The 17,107-nt window shown below is 36.6% G+C and overlaps 1 protein-coding gene across 1 annotated transcript in view; it reads right to left on the bottom strand.

The window, feature by feature from the left end:
• Positions 1-17,107, bottom strand: part of prep (prolyl endopeptidase) — a 62,743-nt gene that overhangs the window by 12,708 nt on the left and 32,928 nt on the right. The window contains 1 exon segment of the mRNA NM_203858.1: positions 5,044-5,180. Coding sequence (NP_989189.1) covers positions 5,044-5,180 — 137 coding nt within the window.

Here is a 17,107-nt window from a genome sequence, read left to right as displayed (position 1 = left end):
GGAGATGGTCTTTCCATAATTTGGAGCTTTGCGAATAATGAATTTCTGGATAATGGATCTCCATCCCATATTTTTTGGAGGTTTGAGCAGCGTTATATTTATAACACACACATATTTCTTTGATCTCTGAGCAAAAAAAAGTCTACTTTTGTCAACTGACTGAAAAATCTTTTCCCACATTGCAACTGGGTCACCTTTATGTTCTTTAGATGAGCTTTCACAGGGTTCATTTTGCATCACTCTTCTATATAGGCAAGTGATATGGTTGCATATTTACATTATAGTTGCAGTATGTGGCTGTCACTACAAAGGACCTGTTTGCTAGCAATTCCTACTAATTTTGAATAGGGAGGTAATTTCTAGTGCTTTTCCCCTCCTACAAAGCAATAAAACACTTAGAAAACAAAGCACTAGAAAATGTCCAATCTGCTATTTCCAATAAAAAACATAAAACCCCTTATTCCAGTTTCAGCTTCTTTAAATAATTGTTGGTTTCTGGTAATTTGGGTGTAGAAAAATGGAAAACAATGACTGTCTCTCTAATTTTTAGGTGGGCTTTTCCTTCATTATTCTTTTTCCTTTTTGTACTTCGCAGTTCTCGGTCTTAATAATTAAGTAAAATTGTTGTGAGTTTGACGACATAGCACAAATATTACTGGAAGAGCAGTAATTAGAAGCTTTAGATAAATGCAAAAAAAAAAAAAAAAAGTGTTATAAAGTAATTAAAAGATAATGTACTGTTGCCCAAAACTGGTAAAAACAATGTGTTTGCTTCATGAACACTACTATAGTTTTACATAAATAATCTGTTGTGTAGCCACGGGGGCAGCCATTCAAGCTGTAAAAAGAAAAGGCACAGGTTCCATAGCAGATAATAGATCCATGCTGTAGAATACAGTGATTTTTTTTATCTTTTATCTGCTATGTAACCTGTGCCTTTTCTCCTTTTGAATAGCTGCCCCCATGGCCACACAGCAGGGTATTTTTATAAACTAATAAACTATAGTAGTCTTTCTAAAGCAAACACATAACTTTTACCAGTACATTATAATTTAATTACTTCAATAAATTTTCATTTTTTGGCGATACCGTTTCTTTAATTCAGCTTAATATCAAAACATAGCAATATTACCAAACAGTCATTTCACACATTTCCAAACATCAAATTTGTGGTGACATCTAAAATGTGGAGGAAACTCACACAACTCAGGGAGAACATACAAACTACTTCCAGATGCCCTGGCCAAAATGGAACCCAGGACCCTATGCAGTCAAAGCGCTCTTAAAACAGGATTTATAAGCAGAAACATTTAAAGGGATACTGTTATGATTTTTATGGGATACTTAATTCTAAATGACACTGTTTATATAGCAAATAATTCACTCTGAGCTTTCAGAAAGAGCCAGCACTACACATTAGAAATGCTTTCAAACAGCTACTGTATTCAAACAAGCTATTGTTACTTCTGCTCAATGTAACTGAAGAAGTCATGAGCCGGACTTGGATTTTATACTATTGAGTGCTGTTCTGATATCCACCACATTTAGCAATACAGGTGTTAGGGAGCTGTTATCTTGCTACCTTCCAATTGTTCAATGAAGGATTCTGCTGGAGAAGCTTCTATTAACCCATGACAGTATACCTTTAAGTTACTTGTTTATGTCCCTGTGGCCATGCACGTCAGTTTAATAGCGCAGTCTTATAATTCAGATCCACATATTCAAACTGCAAACTTGGAAACATGGCTTTGTATAAGGCTGTATCTGCGCTATTAAACTAGCAATTCTGGATACATAGATGGCCAAAGGGAAATAAAGTAATTAGCATATCTCTGCACACATCTCTAATAAGTCTTACACTTTGATGAGCACTGCAGCTCCTTTTTACCCTTCCCACCCTAACCATGATGGCTTCATAAAACCAAGTAGCATATATTATATATGTATTTGATTTTATCTTTCAGAAGTAAAACTAGGCTTCGTTGCTTGCTCATTATACTGACTGGCCTGGTCATATATTAGCCAATACTATCTGTTAAACTACATATTTGTTAATGCAGTCTTGATTTACATTGCTATGGTTGAAAATACATTACCTATTCTTCTTAGAAACTTCTGGGTAAGCACTATTGTGTTCAAAATTCATTATGCCCTAACAATATTTTCAAATAGACTATAAACTTTTTTTTTTAACGTCTATTAAGATTTAATGCCCTCATCTGATTTACAAGTGCAATTGACTTGATAATATAGAAAAATCAATGCTAGCGTATAATAAAGTCATTTTAATACAGCATTATATACAGTACATCAGTGTATCTAACAATGTTTCTCTCATACAATCTGTTTATTATATTCCCCCCAAATCTCACATTTATGCATTCACTAGCAAACTGCATTATATATATTATATATATATATATATATACCAAATCAAACACAACCAGCACCAAGGGTCTTGTGGTTCAAACAAATATTAGTGTATTATAATTGCATGTACAACCGACGTCTCGGTCCCTTTTGGGACCTTTTTCACCTTCTATTTGGTATTCCGTGCACAGGTGCAGCTACATTGTAGCAACTTTCGGAGTGTGGTGCTGTCGTGTGGACTTATATATATATATATTCCCTTCAATATACTCTATTGAAATTGCCACCTAGTCAGACCCCAACTGGGCCCTCTACATCCCAATGCTCCCTTAGCAGTTGCAGGGTCAACTTTCTCATTATTGCTGTATTATGGGTTACATGCCATTATATCAGTTTTGTGGAATTACTCTTAAAATGTCACATACTAGCATTTTTTACAATTATTTTAATTTATAGACCACTAGACTCACTTCAACCTGGATGCAAGCTATTACATATTTTTTTATGGGACCAAATAAGACAAAAAGATCAGGAGCTTAACTCCACTGCAGTTGCCAACACCAACAAATCAGTTATTAGCTTTAAACACTTAAAGATAGAAAATTAAATTAAAAACCTGACTGGTTACTATGGATAACTGTACTGGTGGATTTTAGCACCCCTGTTTATATCTGTGGTTAAAGGGATACTGTGAAGATTTTTACTGTATACTTTTTAATTCTAAATTACACTGTTACATAGCAAATAATTCACTTTACCATTAACAATTTTATTCTTGAACCAACAAATGTATTTTTTTTAGCTGTAATATTGGTGTGTAGGCAGCCATCTCAGTGCATTGTGCCTGAGTTTGAGCTTTCAGAAGGAGCCAGCGCTACACATTAGAACTGCTTTCAGGTAACCTATTGTTTCTCCTACTCCCATGTAACTTGAGAGCTGCTATCTTGCTACTTTCCTATTGTTCTGCTGATCAGCTGCTGGGAGGGGGGTGATATCACTCCAACTAGCAACTCAGCAGTAAAGTGTGGCTGAAGTTCACATGGTCACATGGCTGTGGCACCCTGGAAAATGAAGAACATGGCAAGCCCGATGTGAAAATTTCAACCAGGAAAAGATGAGTTGCCCCTCAGGTCAGGAGATTTGCTTTCAGCCCACCCACAAAATGAAGTTTAATTGGCATTTTACAATAAGATTCCTGAACAGCTTGGGAAAGCTGTAAACTCTACATGATATAGATGTTGTTCTAGTCTCTTGACACTTGGCAATCTTCAATTAGATGTAATTCTTATTCTGTTTATTCTTATATGGTTTCAATATAGAAACCCTGTATTTTTAAATGTCAGAGGCATATGCCAGCCTTATTTAAATGAATATGATTTTAAAGAACTATTATTGTTAGTGCCTTAAATAAGAAGGAAAGGATTAAACACTATGAAATGGCAATTTGTTAGCCAGCCCAAATAATTATAATTGCTTACCAACGCTTCTGCTTGCTAAAAAATTGGCCAAACATGGTGCTGCCCCTCTATATTAAGCAGTTTATACAGTGAAAGTTCTGCTCATTTGGTGAGGCCGCCAACTTGAGGTAGGCAATACATGACTTATCTGATAGTTTGGCCCAAGGAACAGTCATAATTAAGTTGTAACAGAATTCTGTATTTTTCACAACAGTTTCTTATATTTCTTATAGGTCTATAGTTCATTGCCTTTCATATCGCTGTACCTCCCACTGTTAAACCAACCACAGGCACTGTGAAGCAACACTGCAGTCCCTTAATCAGTGCTGGGCCCACAGGTGATGGTGCCCAAGACTAGCCCCTGCTTCCCTTTCAAGAATGACACCTCAGCTCGACCTCCACCTACACAACACCAACCCCCCCTGACAAAGTTGAATCCCTCTGAGAAAGACAGCAGTGCCCCAGACTCAGAGAGAGGGGGTAAGTGCCCAGAATCCCCCCTACTGTTGCACATGCCTCTTCTGCCTACCCCTTTATAGCTTATGCACATATGACATATTCTCTTTGCATTCAATCATGTAGAAACAGGCAGATAATTTCTCAGTGTTTTTGCAAGAAATTAGTGGCCTATATATTACATGGTAAAAAAAAAACAAAAAAGAAAACCGACTTGTTGGTGTTCTGTTCTATCACTTTGATTATTAAGTTAGTTTTCTCTGTGGTACAGGTTTTGTCGGCAGTAAAGCTATAATGCTTTCTTTTAAATCATTAGAGATAGTCTCCTGAGGCTCCTGGGCTAATGTTTTCCTGATTGATGATCCTATTTTAATCGGCAAACAAATGTCACCATTAGAAATCCCACAGTTAACATAGAAGAATATCCAGCATCTTTTGGACCAAACCTTAGTTACAGTAATACCAAAAAAGAAATAACCAAGAGCCATTCATACATATCATTAAGTTTTTATTTATTTCAAATATTTCTAACATTTTCTTGGGGCTGTCCCCTCACAACCACACAGGCTCACACAATCACATGAAAAAGCATAAAAATAATTCTGACAGCAGCTGGTACCACAGTCTTACCTGAGTACCATACTTTTAAGCCCTGTGAGTTCCTTGCTTTATATGATGTTCTTTATGACACACTCAGAACACACATTTATTTCTGCTGAATGAGTGATGTTTTAGAAAGTAACATGGATGTTGCCCATACCTGTAGCTTGGTGTGATGGATATGTTGAAGCCACCATAGCCATATAGAAAAGCAGGATGAGATTTGTCCAAGGTGATTCCTTTTTTATGGACTATGAACATTGGTATCATGGTGCCATCTTTGCTAGGGTAAAAAACCTAAAAGCAGACAAGGATTATTTGACTGAGAATGTGAAATCGTCCATTAAATGTAGCAGAGAATGAAAAAAAAAATCCGCACTAATATAAATTTGAACAGAAACTACTTTTTTTTTTATCTTTAATACAATTAGGTATAAAAACATGCCTTGGTGCTTAAAATGTGATCATACAAACACTTTACTGGCTCTGATCTTTTGTAGGCAGTAGATGAAAGAAACACGAATGAACTTGCTATTAGCAGAGCCTTTCCTTTGATTCCAAGCCTGGTTGAGTAATTTTATTAAGAATTATTTTTCTACGTTGAATACCAATGAAACCTAGTTGAAAAGTGACTAAAAAGCCCTCTCTAATGCACAGAATCTGAAGAGAGTTAGCAAGACCAGAGGTAGCAGTTTTCAATCAGTTCTTTTGTATTACAGCTATAGGAGACCAGGTGCCATAATGTAGTACAGGTATGGGACCTGTTATCTAGAATGCTTGGGACCAGGTGTTTTGCGGATATGGGGGTCTTTCTGTAATTTGGATCTCCATACCTTAAGTCTACAAAAAAATAGGATAGTTTAGCCTCCAATAAGAAAAATGTTTTATATATTTGATTAAAATGGAATCTATGGTAAACTGCCTTCCTGTAATTCAGAAGTTTCTAGAGGACAGGTATCCAGATAACCAACCATAAAGTATTATCCTCTGACAATCATTTTTAATTCAAATTTATTTATAAAGCACCAGCATATTCTGCAGCACTGTACAGATAAAAGGGTGTACACACTGAACATACAGATTTCAAAGCAACTAAAAACTGATAGAAGGTCCTGCCCAAAAGAGCTTACATAGTTCAGTCTATTTAGGGCTCTACTACAATAGCACTAGCCAGCTGCCCTGTATTTTTTTTTTTTTATGGGTGACAGGTACAGGTATGCATACCTTGACACTAGTTTGGTATAATTTATGGAGCTGCTCAGTTAGCAATTTCCCGTAACATCATACCCCACCATGGACTGCTAGGCTATGCTACACCCCCTCTTCTGACACCTTATAATGGGATTATACACAAGAGATACCACAGTGAACATCATCTTTTATTAACAATCAAAACTACAGGTTCTCCATATACAGCACCCAATATGCTGCCGGTTGCAAGTGTTGCACTAGTCCTTGAATATTTCATGCCATACTAAAGCCTCAGGTGAGGTTAAATCCTGCAATACACACACTACTTATTATTCTAAAAAAAAAATCCCCCAAACCTCCAGAGATGCTTTGCTCTTGTTCAAGATCACACTAAGAAAAAACCTTATTAGCTTTGTCCTTGCACACAAGGGCAATTCAATGTCCATTTTGAAGCCTTTGGCTTTAGGCATTTTAAGTTAAAAAGTGAAGCAAAAATACTGTTGCAGGTTACAGAATATAGTTTCTTATTCATGTTATTTTGCAGCCATGTGAGGTATCAGGTTATATTTTGCAGATTATGCAAACATTACCTCTAACTGCCGCAAAAATATAGAATTTGATTGCTTTTAAAGCAATTCAGTGGAAAATGAACTTCAAATATGGTGACAACATGAATTTATATCACAATATTCCCAGTGAAAATGGCAGAGGCCACAGTTCCAATGAACAACACCTGTTTATTTTTCTTATCAAGCATAAGAAGGGTAATGGATATGGTGGAAATACTGATAAAACACACACCTCTGGTTCGGCCTGTGGTTGACCTTGTCTGTCTTAGGGCTCTGGCACACGGGGAGATTAGTCGCCCGCGACAAATCTCCCGTGTCTCGGGCAACTAATCTCCCCGAAATGCCATCCCACCGGCGAAAATGTAAATCGCCGGTGGGATGGTATACGCGGCAGCGTGATTTCACTGAAATTGCGCAAGTTTCCTCTCGAGGCCCACGAACAGGGAGTTTTTTCACGGGCGACTAATCTCCCCGTGTGCCAGAGCCCTTACTGCTCAAAGGCAAACCTGCTCATTTGGCAAAGAAATTAAATTCCTAACAGAACTTGTACAAGACAATAATGGTAACGAGCATAGAGATGAAGCAAAGCATATCTAGATAGACAATCAGCTCATATGGCTCACTCATTTTCTCAATTCATTAGACCCTATCCCACACCACTGTCTTCTTGCAAGAAATTTAGAACACTTTAAAGAGTTTAAAGCCTGGTTATTTCAATATCCTCCAAAGCCATACAGAGTTAAGACTAATACAGATTATGCCCAAAGATGAGTTGAGAAGCTTACCTGAGACAGCACTTTACCAGGGGTGGAACTATTGTTATGGGGGGTGAGGGTGACCGCATCAGGCCTGCTCCCTAAGGTAACAAAAGGCCTAAAAATGTTTCTAGTACAGCGAGCCGCATTTGAGAGGCTCATGGGAAGATCTGATAAGAAGAAAGAGAACTTCTTTCTTACTACTAAAACATGGCAGTAACTGCAGTAACTTAGCAGTAATACTAACAATACTAATTGTTCGGTACTGTGTTTTCCCAAGGAGGCAATACAAATGTGCATTAATCTGCAGGAAGCTGTACACCTAAGGGTCATACCGGAAATTACGTTTTCCTGCAGGATAAGGCTCTATTGTTACGTACAATAAGAAGGCGGGGGCAAATCCGTGCAAAGGGGTCATAGCACTTGCTATTCTATTTTTACTCATGATATGGTTATTGCAAAAACTACACAAGGTATCAGCTGTATAGAAAACATCCAAACACAGCCCCCAGAGGACACTGAACAACAGAATGAAGACTCATTCACCATAGTGATCCTATAGCAATGAAAAGAAACCAGGAAATGCAGCAAATGAACATTGAAATTGTTGAAATTAGAAGGGATTGTTTATTCATTTCTGGTGCTCTGATTACATCAGCTTCAGAAAGGGTTCTATGCAGGCATTAACTTGACTGAAAGCACAAGGGATTATAATTGATGCACCTTTAAAAACATGTTCATTGACAAATATCTGCTTGCTAGAAAGACTAAAAAGAATTTACAAGCTATTTTTTTCACTTAACCTAACTGCTTTATATGTCAAGGTTTTTGAATACATACATGCAGCATTAAGAACAAGGAAAGAGTGCTCCAGTAGGAAAGCAATTTGTAACAGTGACACACAAACATATACATTGCAATAGGGAAACTATTGCAAAAATTAAAATGTAATATAAGCCTCATTTCATGCAACAGTTAGCTCTAATGCATCTGCTGTTAGACCTAAATATTAATCAAAATCTGACTGACTCCTGCATAAAGAGACAGATTGATGAGGGGGTTGGTAAAAATAATCACTGATTCCTTTGTTATCCTCAGTTTGTCTACAAGTTTGCTCAGAAAGCAGGTTTACTGTTCTGGCTTGGTTGCTGGCTTTGCTTCTCCTTCTGTGATCAGCAGCTTTTAGAGTACATAGGGACAGCCAGCAGCACCTTCACAACAGACAGGCATAGCCACCCTATGAGAATCTTCTGAAAAGTTTAAAAAAAGCCTTTGTCTTTTAACTAGGTAGTTTTACGTTGCTACTTGAAAATATTTAAACTGTATATGCAATGACTTTAAGTACCTTCCCAGAACCTTTGAAGGAGGAAGCAAAACTGATAACATCCAAATTTCCACAAGGCAAAAAAAAAAAAAAAAAAGTAAAATTTTGTATTTAAATGCCACAAAGAGAGAAAGGTAGCTTAGCCAAGCCAAAACTAGCTGTATGCTCATAAAAAAATATATCAAACAATTATTAAAATGATGGATCCGGGCTGCAGTAAATAAACCGTTACATATTCACAACATATAATAAGTTAAAGAAAATATTAAACAAATACTTTGTACAATTATTCTAAAGTGGAACAGTAACAACAAAAGTGTATAAAATTAACTGTTGTACAATGCACTGGCACAATTGTTGTGTTTGCCTCAGACAGACTATTGTAGTTTATATAAACCATGGCAGTGTTTTTGTAGCAAAACACCAGTTTTACCAGTGCAGGGCAACAGTACATTATATTTTAAATTACTTTTAAACACTTTCATTTCTTGGTGTTACACCAGCAAAACAAATACAAAGTTTCTGCTATGCATTTGAAATGCAAAATAATGGTACGGTGATGATACTAAAATGAATAATAGACTGCAGAGATTTCTGCGTTACATGTGGCACTAGGTGTCAAGTTAACATATTTTAGCTGACTAAATCACACCAGCCATGACAAATCAATTACACCGCACACAGATCCTGTTAGCACCTTACAAGAGATGTATTAACACTACTTCCTTCTACACCAGGAATATCTAGAAATGAACAAAAACTATTTCTATGAAGAATAAATACTAGGCAGATTACCAAAATATCACTAACAGCACAATGCATTTGTCAGAAGAGATACACCGGTATAGGGATATAATAGTGTTATTAAACTCTTTTAGAGAAATGATCATTTCCTTTGATCCATGTGCACTTATCCAGTGAAGATCAAATCAGAATATTAGAAGTTGTATCATTGTAATAATTCAAATGTCAAAAATGCTTTATTTTTTTTCCCCAGAAATTGTCAACATTTTTCTTGTGAAGTATTTCACCAAACTTAATATTAAGAATTTGGGGTTTATTCTTAGGAAATTAAAACAATGCTGTCCTGAAAAGGCTTCAACATTTCCCATACAGAACACTGAAGGCTGAATGACAAACCTCCATGATGTCAGTTGCTAATTGTAGGCTCATAATGTCAAACCTCTACCTAATTAGCAGCAAAGTGTCTTATCCCTCGCCTGCAAGGTGGGAGCCTTCACACTTGTAGTAACTGACAGTAACAACTCTCTGAGAATAATCAGTGAGATAATGTTGCCCAGAGTGACCCTAGTGTTAAAAGCACATTGAGAACACACAGTAAAGAGTATATGAGAAGTTTACAGACTTTGCCTAATGCGATATACAATGGTTTTAGGGCAATGCCCCAAAGAGAGCAGAAACATAGACATAGGGGCTCATTTACTAGGGCCATAGTAAATGAGCCCTGATATCCCCTAACTCACTCATCAATAATACTATTGGGCAGATTTATCAAAATGTGAGTTTAGAGCTTAATACAAAAAACTCACCCACGTTCTATTTATTCCTAAGGGATTTTTAGAAGCATATTTATCAAATGGTGAGTTCTAACTTTCAACCTTTGATAAATACACTTCTAAAAATTCCAAAGGAATAAATAGAATGTGGGTGAGTTTTTTTGTATGAAGCTCTAAACTCACATTTTGATAAATCTGCCCAATAGTATTATTGATGAGTGAGTTAGGGGATATCAGGGCTCATTTACTATGACCCTAGATGGGGTCTTACACAGTAAGCACAGTACAGTGCTGGTGGGGGCAGTTGGTGAAGCAGCCCTGTCCTAAAGGTTAATGCCCCCCTGCCCCTAAATACAGTGCTGACAACTTTGCTCTCTATCCTGGAGCACAAAAACCTGTGTTTGTGTAACTGCAAGAGATATGGTAACTTGTACCCTGGCCTACTGATAGTAAATAACCCCCTATTCTACTTTGTGCGGATGGTGGCTTGCCAGAAGGATAAATACATTACTAGTACTTGTACCACAGAGACCAAAATAGATCAAGCTTCATTTTTTCAAAGATTTCACCCATTATGAACCGATTGTAAAGAAAGTATTTCTTCTGTATTTGCCATATGCAGAGCACATTTTAGGGAAGCAGAACACAGTGTGCGATAGACAGTTTGCCACTGGGCAAATTACACATGCAGATTGGAACTTAGACTTAAAAAAAAAAAAAAAAAAAAAGTGTATTTGATAGGGAGACTTTACAGCCACACAACTTACATCTTACAATATGTAGGATGTTTACAAAGCAGTTTAGACAACTTTCAATACTGTATTGTACCACTTACAATATTGACATACATTATCCAACATGATATATAATTAAAAAATAATACATTCTATTTAAACACATATCTATTTGAGGCAACAGTTCTTTCCATCATCATCCCTTGGCAATACTCAGGTAAAATGCCATTTTTCATCTAAGGGAAATTGGAATTAAAATAAACAGTTAATCAATTACAGCTTGTGAAGTTCTTTCCAGTGAGATACAACATCTTTTGAAGCATGTACAAAGCCTTAAAAATCCCATACAATTCTTCATCAAAAGATATTGGTTTTTCCAGCCAATAAATTACTTTTCAGTTGAAATGTGCCTTTTGTGCACTTTGACTTTGGTCTCTCAAGCATAAAAAAAAAAAAAATCTGAAGTTCAACAATTTGTCAACTCAGTTGGCATTCTATATGTGAGACTCTAAAAATATCTGGGGAAAATGTTTTTGCTACTTATTTTTACACATTTATACAACACATATATCATAAATAAACATCTATATATTTTAGCAGACTAACTGAAAGTAAAAATTTTGTTGTGCCCTTGTCCCATTCCAAAGACACTCTTAATATTCATACTTCCACAGAAGTCCAGTTCTACCAATATATGGGTAAAACAGAATGGAATATAGCAAGGGGAAAGTCAATCTGGGACTGAAATGAATGGAATACAAGGCAATTGTTGGGTGAGAATGGGTAAAAAAAAAAAAAAAAATAGAAACACTTCCAATTCTACCAGTAGCAAGTTTATGTATGTTGGAATAAAATAAAGTAAATTAAACTCTGAAAATGTAGAAACACTTTGTTGTTTTGAGCACCCTCTGTGGCCTCACAATATGCCAATCTTCTACATTGTAAACTGCTTAATTAATAATCCTCTAGTTTTTCTGCAGCTACTGTTAAGAAAGTAAACATCTAGCTTCTGTAACAGGGTATTTTAACATTTGCCTTTATGAACTAACAGTTCCACATAATGCCCATGGGATAAGAAAACATGCCAGACAGCAAGTAATTCTCTGTTACCCTGGTAGTTTATTTGTAGCTCATAAGAAAACCCAGTTATCATAGCAGATGGAATTTCCTCAATATCATTTATCACCAAGCAATTTCATGCAGCAATGCCTTTAATGAGACATCTTATAAAGTGCTCAGAAGGTTTAAATAGCAGTAGGATATATTATATAAGCCCATACTACTTTTTAAAAACAGTAGCTGTACAAAAAGCACTCATGGGATTTTAATGAAAAAAAAAAAAATCCAAGTGTTGGTGGAGCAACATTTCAGTCCCCCCATGGACCTATATCAAGATAACCAACACGCTATACACCCAACCTAAATAACCCCATTGTAAACAGCATGTTTTGTCGCCAAAACACATCATAATGACGTTATCATACTAAAAAAAAAAAAAATGTGAAGGTAAATAACCAGTCCATGCTATATCCTACAAAACGTGTTACGTTAAAGATGTCAGCCAACAGCCAAAGGTGCCTGTGTAAAGAAGCTACCTCCTAGCATTGTGCAGAGTAATTATTATGGCAGAGTAGGGCAAACCAAGTTACTTAACTAGACGTTAATCAAGAGAACACGTTCTGTATCACAACAGTCACTCGGGATTAAAGTAACAGTAACAACAAAAAATTTAAGTGTTTTAACGTAATGAAACTATATTGTACTGTTGCCCTGCACTGGTTAAAGTGGAGTGTTTGCTTCAGAAAGGCTACTACAGTTTATTTAAACAAGCTGATGTGTAGCCATGGGGGCAGCCATTCAAGCTGGAGAAAAGGCACAGGTTACATAGTAGATAACAGAAAAAAGTTTTGTAGAATACAATGGGATTCTATCTGCCAGTGCCTTTTCTCCTTTTTTTCAGACTCAAAGACTGCCCCATGGCTACACAGCAGCTTGTTTTATCGAATACCTAAATATAGTAGTATTACTGAAGCAAACACACCAGTTTTACCAGTGCAAGCAAAAGTACATTGTATTTTCATTACTTTAAAAAAACTTTTATATTTTGGTGTTACTGTTCCTTTGTGTACCAAGTTACCATGGAAACGTGTGTCCTCTATATGCGTTCCATGTCGGCTTAAACTATTGGGTAATTCTCTATTTCACAAACCCATTGTGCCAAATGGGTACCTGTATATTAATATTACCAACTAAAGTTAAGGAGAACTGTGTCCCCATTAGGTGCCTGTATATACATATTGCCACCTGATTTTAAGGACAACTGTGTCCCCATAACTTGCCATATATGCTACCACGACCACACCATATGTATGTTAAAAGAAACCACGTGGCCATTATGAGGTATATGGGGTGGGTACACGCTCAGGTAAGCCCTCTGTAGCCCAACAACCTTGGCATCGGACTCTGCCATGCTCAGATACAAAACTGAGGCTCCAGGTTTCTGTCAAGCTAAAGAACCCCATCATGAATGCCCATAAGGTTGCCCAATAACTCTGCAATATCATTACCCTTACTAATGCAAAAAGGATTATAAAAGCAAAATTAAACATAAAACCAAAACAAGAGTACATGTATAGGAAGCTTTTCATTTAGTCCCCTTGGTGCCATTCTGTAATTGGTGAAGCCACCATGATTCACATTGCAATAATTGTTTATTATGGTCACCACCCCTTCTAGGGGGAGGGATACATATATCAATCGCCATACTGCAGAGGGTGGGTAATGGATGTCCAAATTTGGCAAAATGATTTTCTTCCTTTTAGCTGGGAAGCACCTTCACAGTTGCTGATCTTTGCTGATGTAGTATTGGTTATTCTGTACAAATTGTAACTTGGCCAGTTCAGTTAGAAAAATGTTGCTCTTGGATGCTAAGATGTTTGTGCACCTCAATTGAGCTCATGGAGCCACAAAATGACAAACCTCTCCAAATTACCTTCTATGCCATTAGCTTTAACCATTGGGGTCTTAACCAGAAAATATAGGAGTTATTTTAAGGATTTCAGGTATAAGGCAATTCATTATGTTATTTTATTTGTATAAACTCAAAGCTTCCACTACACAGAAATCGAATACAGTACATATGCAAACAGCATAATACTGTGTATACACGCAGAGGCAGTGGTGTATTTAGGTCTGGTGCTTTGCATGTTATATACCAATATTGATGTGCAAATATCAGTGCTAACTCTTCTACTTAAAGACGACATATAGGATAAAAAAAAAAAAAATTGTAGACAATTAGGAATAATACACGGTGCTAGAAATTAATACTATATGTAAAAACGGCCCCTTTATTTGAGCTCCCTATAGATGCTCTCTGGTCTCTGTCCGTGTTTCAAAAGAGGGGAGGCATGTCCTAATGGTCCCTGCCAGAAGCACACATTCACACAAGCAAAGATAGGATTCAATTCCCTATCAGGTCAGCCTAGCTGATGATTGGTTATTATGCTGTAGTGCAGTGTGCTCAGTGCCGCCGGCCCCCCTACACAGTCTGGAAAAGGAAGCAGAAGGAAGTGGCACAGATGGGTGGGACTAGCAGGGTTTTGGGGGAATTTCACTATCAGTCTGAAACAAAAAACTTCAAGCGCATTCCTTCTATATTTAGAGGAGTATAATGCACTGGCGCATTATTGTTTTTCACACAATATGTCTCCTTTAATACACACAGCTGGTATGATTTCTAAAGACTAATTCAGTAGCACTGCACTACTGAGGGAAAGTACTTACATGAAACACAGATAATAAAATGGTAGAGAATGTCTAGCTTAGTGTTCGTATGACTAATGGAGCAGCATTATTTCATGGTTAGATCTATTCAGTTGTACTTCTAAATGTTTTTTTTTTGTAAGATTAACAACAAATAAGGATTTTTTTCAAACATCAAAAACCCACAAACAGATCAATAAAATAAAAGTGGCAGAAATGTTCACATAAAAAATACTTTTGTCCTAAGGAACCACAAATGAACACCTTATCTCTGCTGGAGTATGACAAAAGCACGCTTTGTAGGGGTACGTTTTTCATTATTTGATTTTAAAGTATCTGAGCAGCATGAAAACAACTGTACAGAGAATTCTCTTCAAACAAAGGCCATTGCACTTTTTAAAATCCAGAACAAAAGCTTTTGAAAAACACATTCTCTAGAAGAGCTAGGAAAGCATATCCTCTCAGAACAGATGTTCTTAAACAATCAAAAACAAGCTTGCAGTGGCTTCATTCAAAGAGCGATCTATGCAAAGTGGTGTAAATAATGTATATTCATCCCTGCAACGACCTAAGCATCCATTAAGAAGAACAATCTTTAAGAGATACATTCCAATATCCTTGCAGAAAAAGATGAAATAAAAAAGAGAATATCTGTATCATCATAGTATATGCTTACTACATATACAGACTAACACTGATGAGAGATTTTTTTTTATACAAATTGCCAGCATTTGGGCTAACAAAGGCTTTAACAAAGACTGGTTCTGGGGTAAAAACAATAGTTGGAATGAAATAAAAAATTAAGTATAATAACATTTTCTTCTATAAAACAAAACTGGGTATACGCTGTACTACATAAGATGTATAAGATCTAAACCCAATAGGAATATTTGCAGTTCGCATGGATTTATGCTAGCTTAGTAATTCTCAAGTACAACAAGCTTCCTTAAAGAACAAGTAAAGCTTAATCAACTTGTTTTCTCATCTGAAAGGCCTACATAGAACACATAGAATAAAATGCCCTTCAATAACCTTAATCACATCATTTTTGGTGCCGCAGAATCCTTCAAAGAACTGGAGCATGCGCAGAAATGACCCTATACAAGCATCCCATGTGACCCACGTGCCAAAGCAACTACCCCCAATCACACAATTGGCTTCAATTGCAATAGAAATGTGCTCTCTCTCAGGGAGGAAAAGGAAAAAAACATTGCGTTTTTTTCAATGCGGCAAAAAACTATCAAGCAGCTAATTAATGAAGGAGGCACTTTTGAGAGAAAATAATGTAGCAACCCAGTATAGCTAAGTACAACAGGCCTGTTGTTAGTGCCCATACATGGGCCTATAAGCCGCGGAATCGTTCTAAGGGACTGATATCGGCAGCTAGAACCGGCCTGTGTAAGGCCACCTTTAGACCTCTACTATTAATCGATTTACATTGGTTTGAGATCACAGAATTTACTTAAGGTGACCAGAAACAGTCCTACAGACTTATCAGTTGGCTCGCCTAAGAGCAATATATCTTGATATTCTGCCATTCTAGAATGTTCTTATTTTTAATACCTCATCATTTCATTTGTCAATACCCCTTTCATGTTCTAGAAAAAGAAACAGTGAGAGGAACTCTTTAGTCACAACAGATTGATTTCAGGGCCAGTGAAAACTGCCCGTGCCGCCTTCTTCATCACAGCATGTCAATCATGCCCACAGAGTAAGGCGATATTGTTGAAATTGACTGGGTGGTTGTTTGTAACATTTTACTCTATAAGTACCCAATAATGGCCTATAGTTTCAAAGGCAAAGGTCATGACCACACCCCCATGATTAACATATTCAAGAGAAGACACAGTCAGGATCATTTATCAATAGTGGGCAAATTTGCATGTGGGCAGCAACCCATGACAACAAATCATATTTTCTTTCATCGTTCAACCTGTAGTTGGCGGAGAAAAAGCCAGTCACTGATGTATGGATTACTGCCCAGGTTTAAATTTTCTCAGTGTTTATAAATGAGCCACACAGCATGTTACTGAACAGTAATAGCAATAAGAGTTGTGCAAATTGTGCCTTAATTACCTTAAAAATTTTATACAAGATAGATATATATAGATATATAGATAGATATATATAGATATATAGATATATATATATATATACATATATATATATATATATATATATACACATATACACACACACACACACACAGGTATGAGACCTGGTATCTGGAATGCTCGGGACCCGGGGTTATTCAGATAAGGGGTACTTCCCTTATGGCTGCTAAAAAATAATTTAAATATTAAATAAGCCCAGTAGGATTTTTTGCCTTTAATAAGGATTAATTATATCTTAGTTGGGATCAAGCACAG

The sequence above is a fragment of the Xenopus tropicalis genome, chromosome 5 (assembly GCF_000004195.4).
Source record: "Xenopus tropicalis strain Nigerian chromosome 5, UCB_Xtro_10.0, whole genome shotgun sequence".
Taxonomy (NCBI): domain Eukaryota; kingdom Metazoa; phylum Chordata; class Amphibia; order Anura; family Pipidae; genus Xenopus; species Xenopus tropicalis.
The sequence above is the reverse complement of the archived record's forward strand: the minus strand, read 5'-3'. Positions and strand labels throughout refer to the sequence as shown.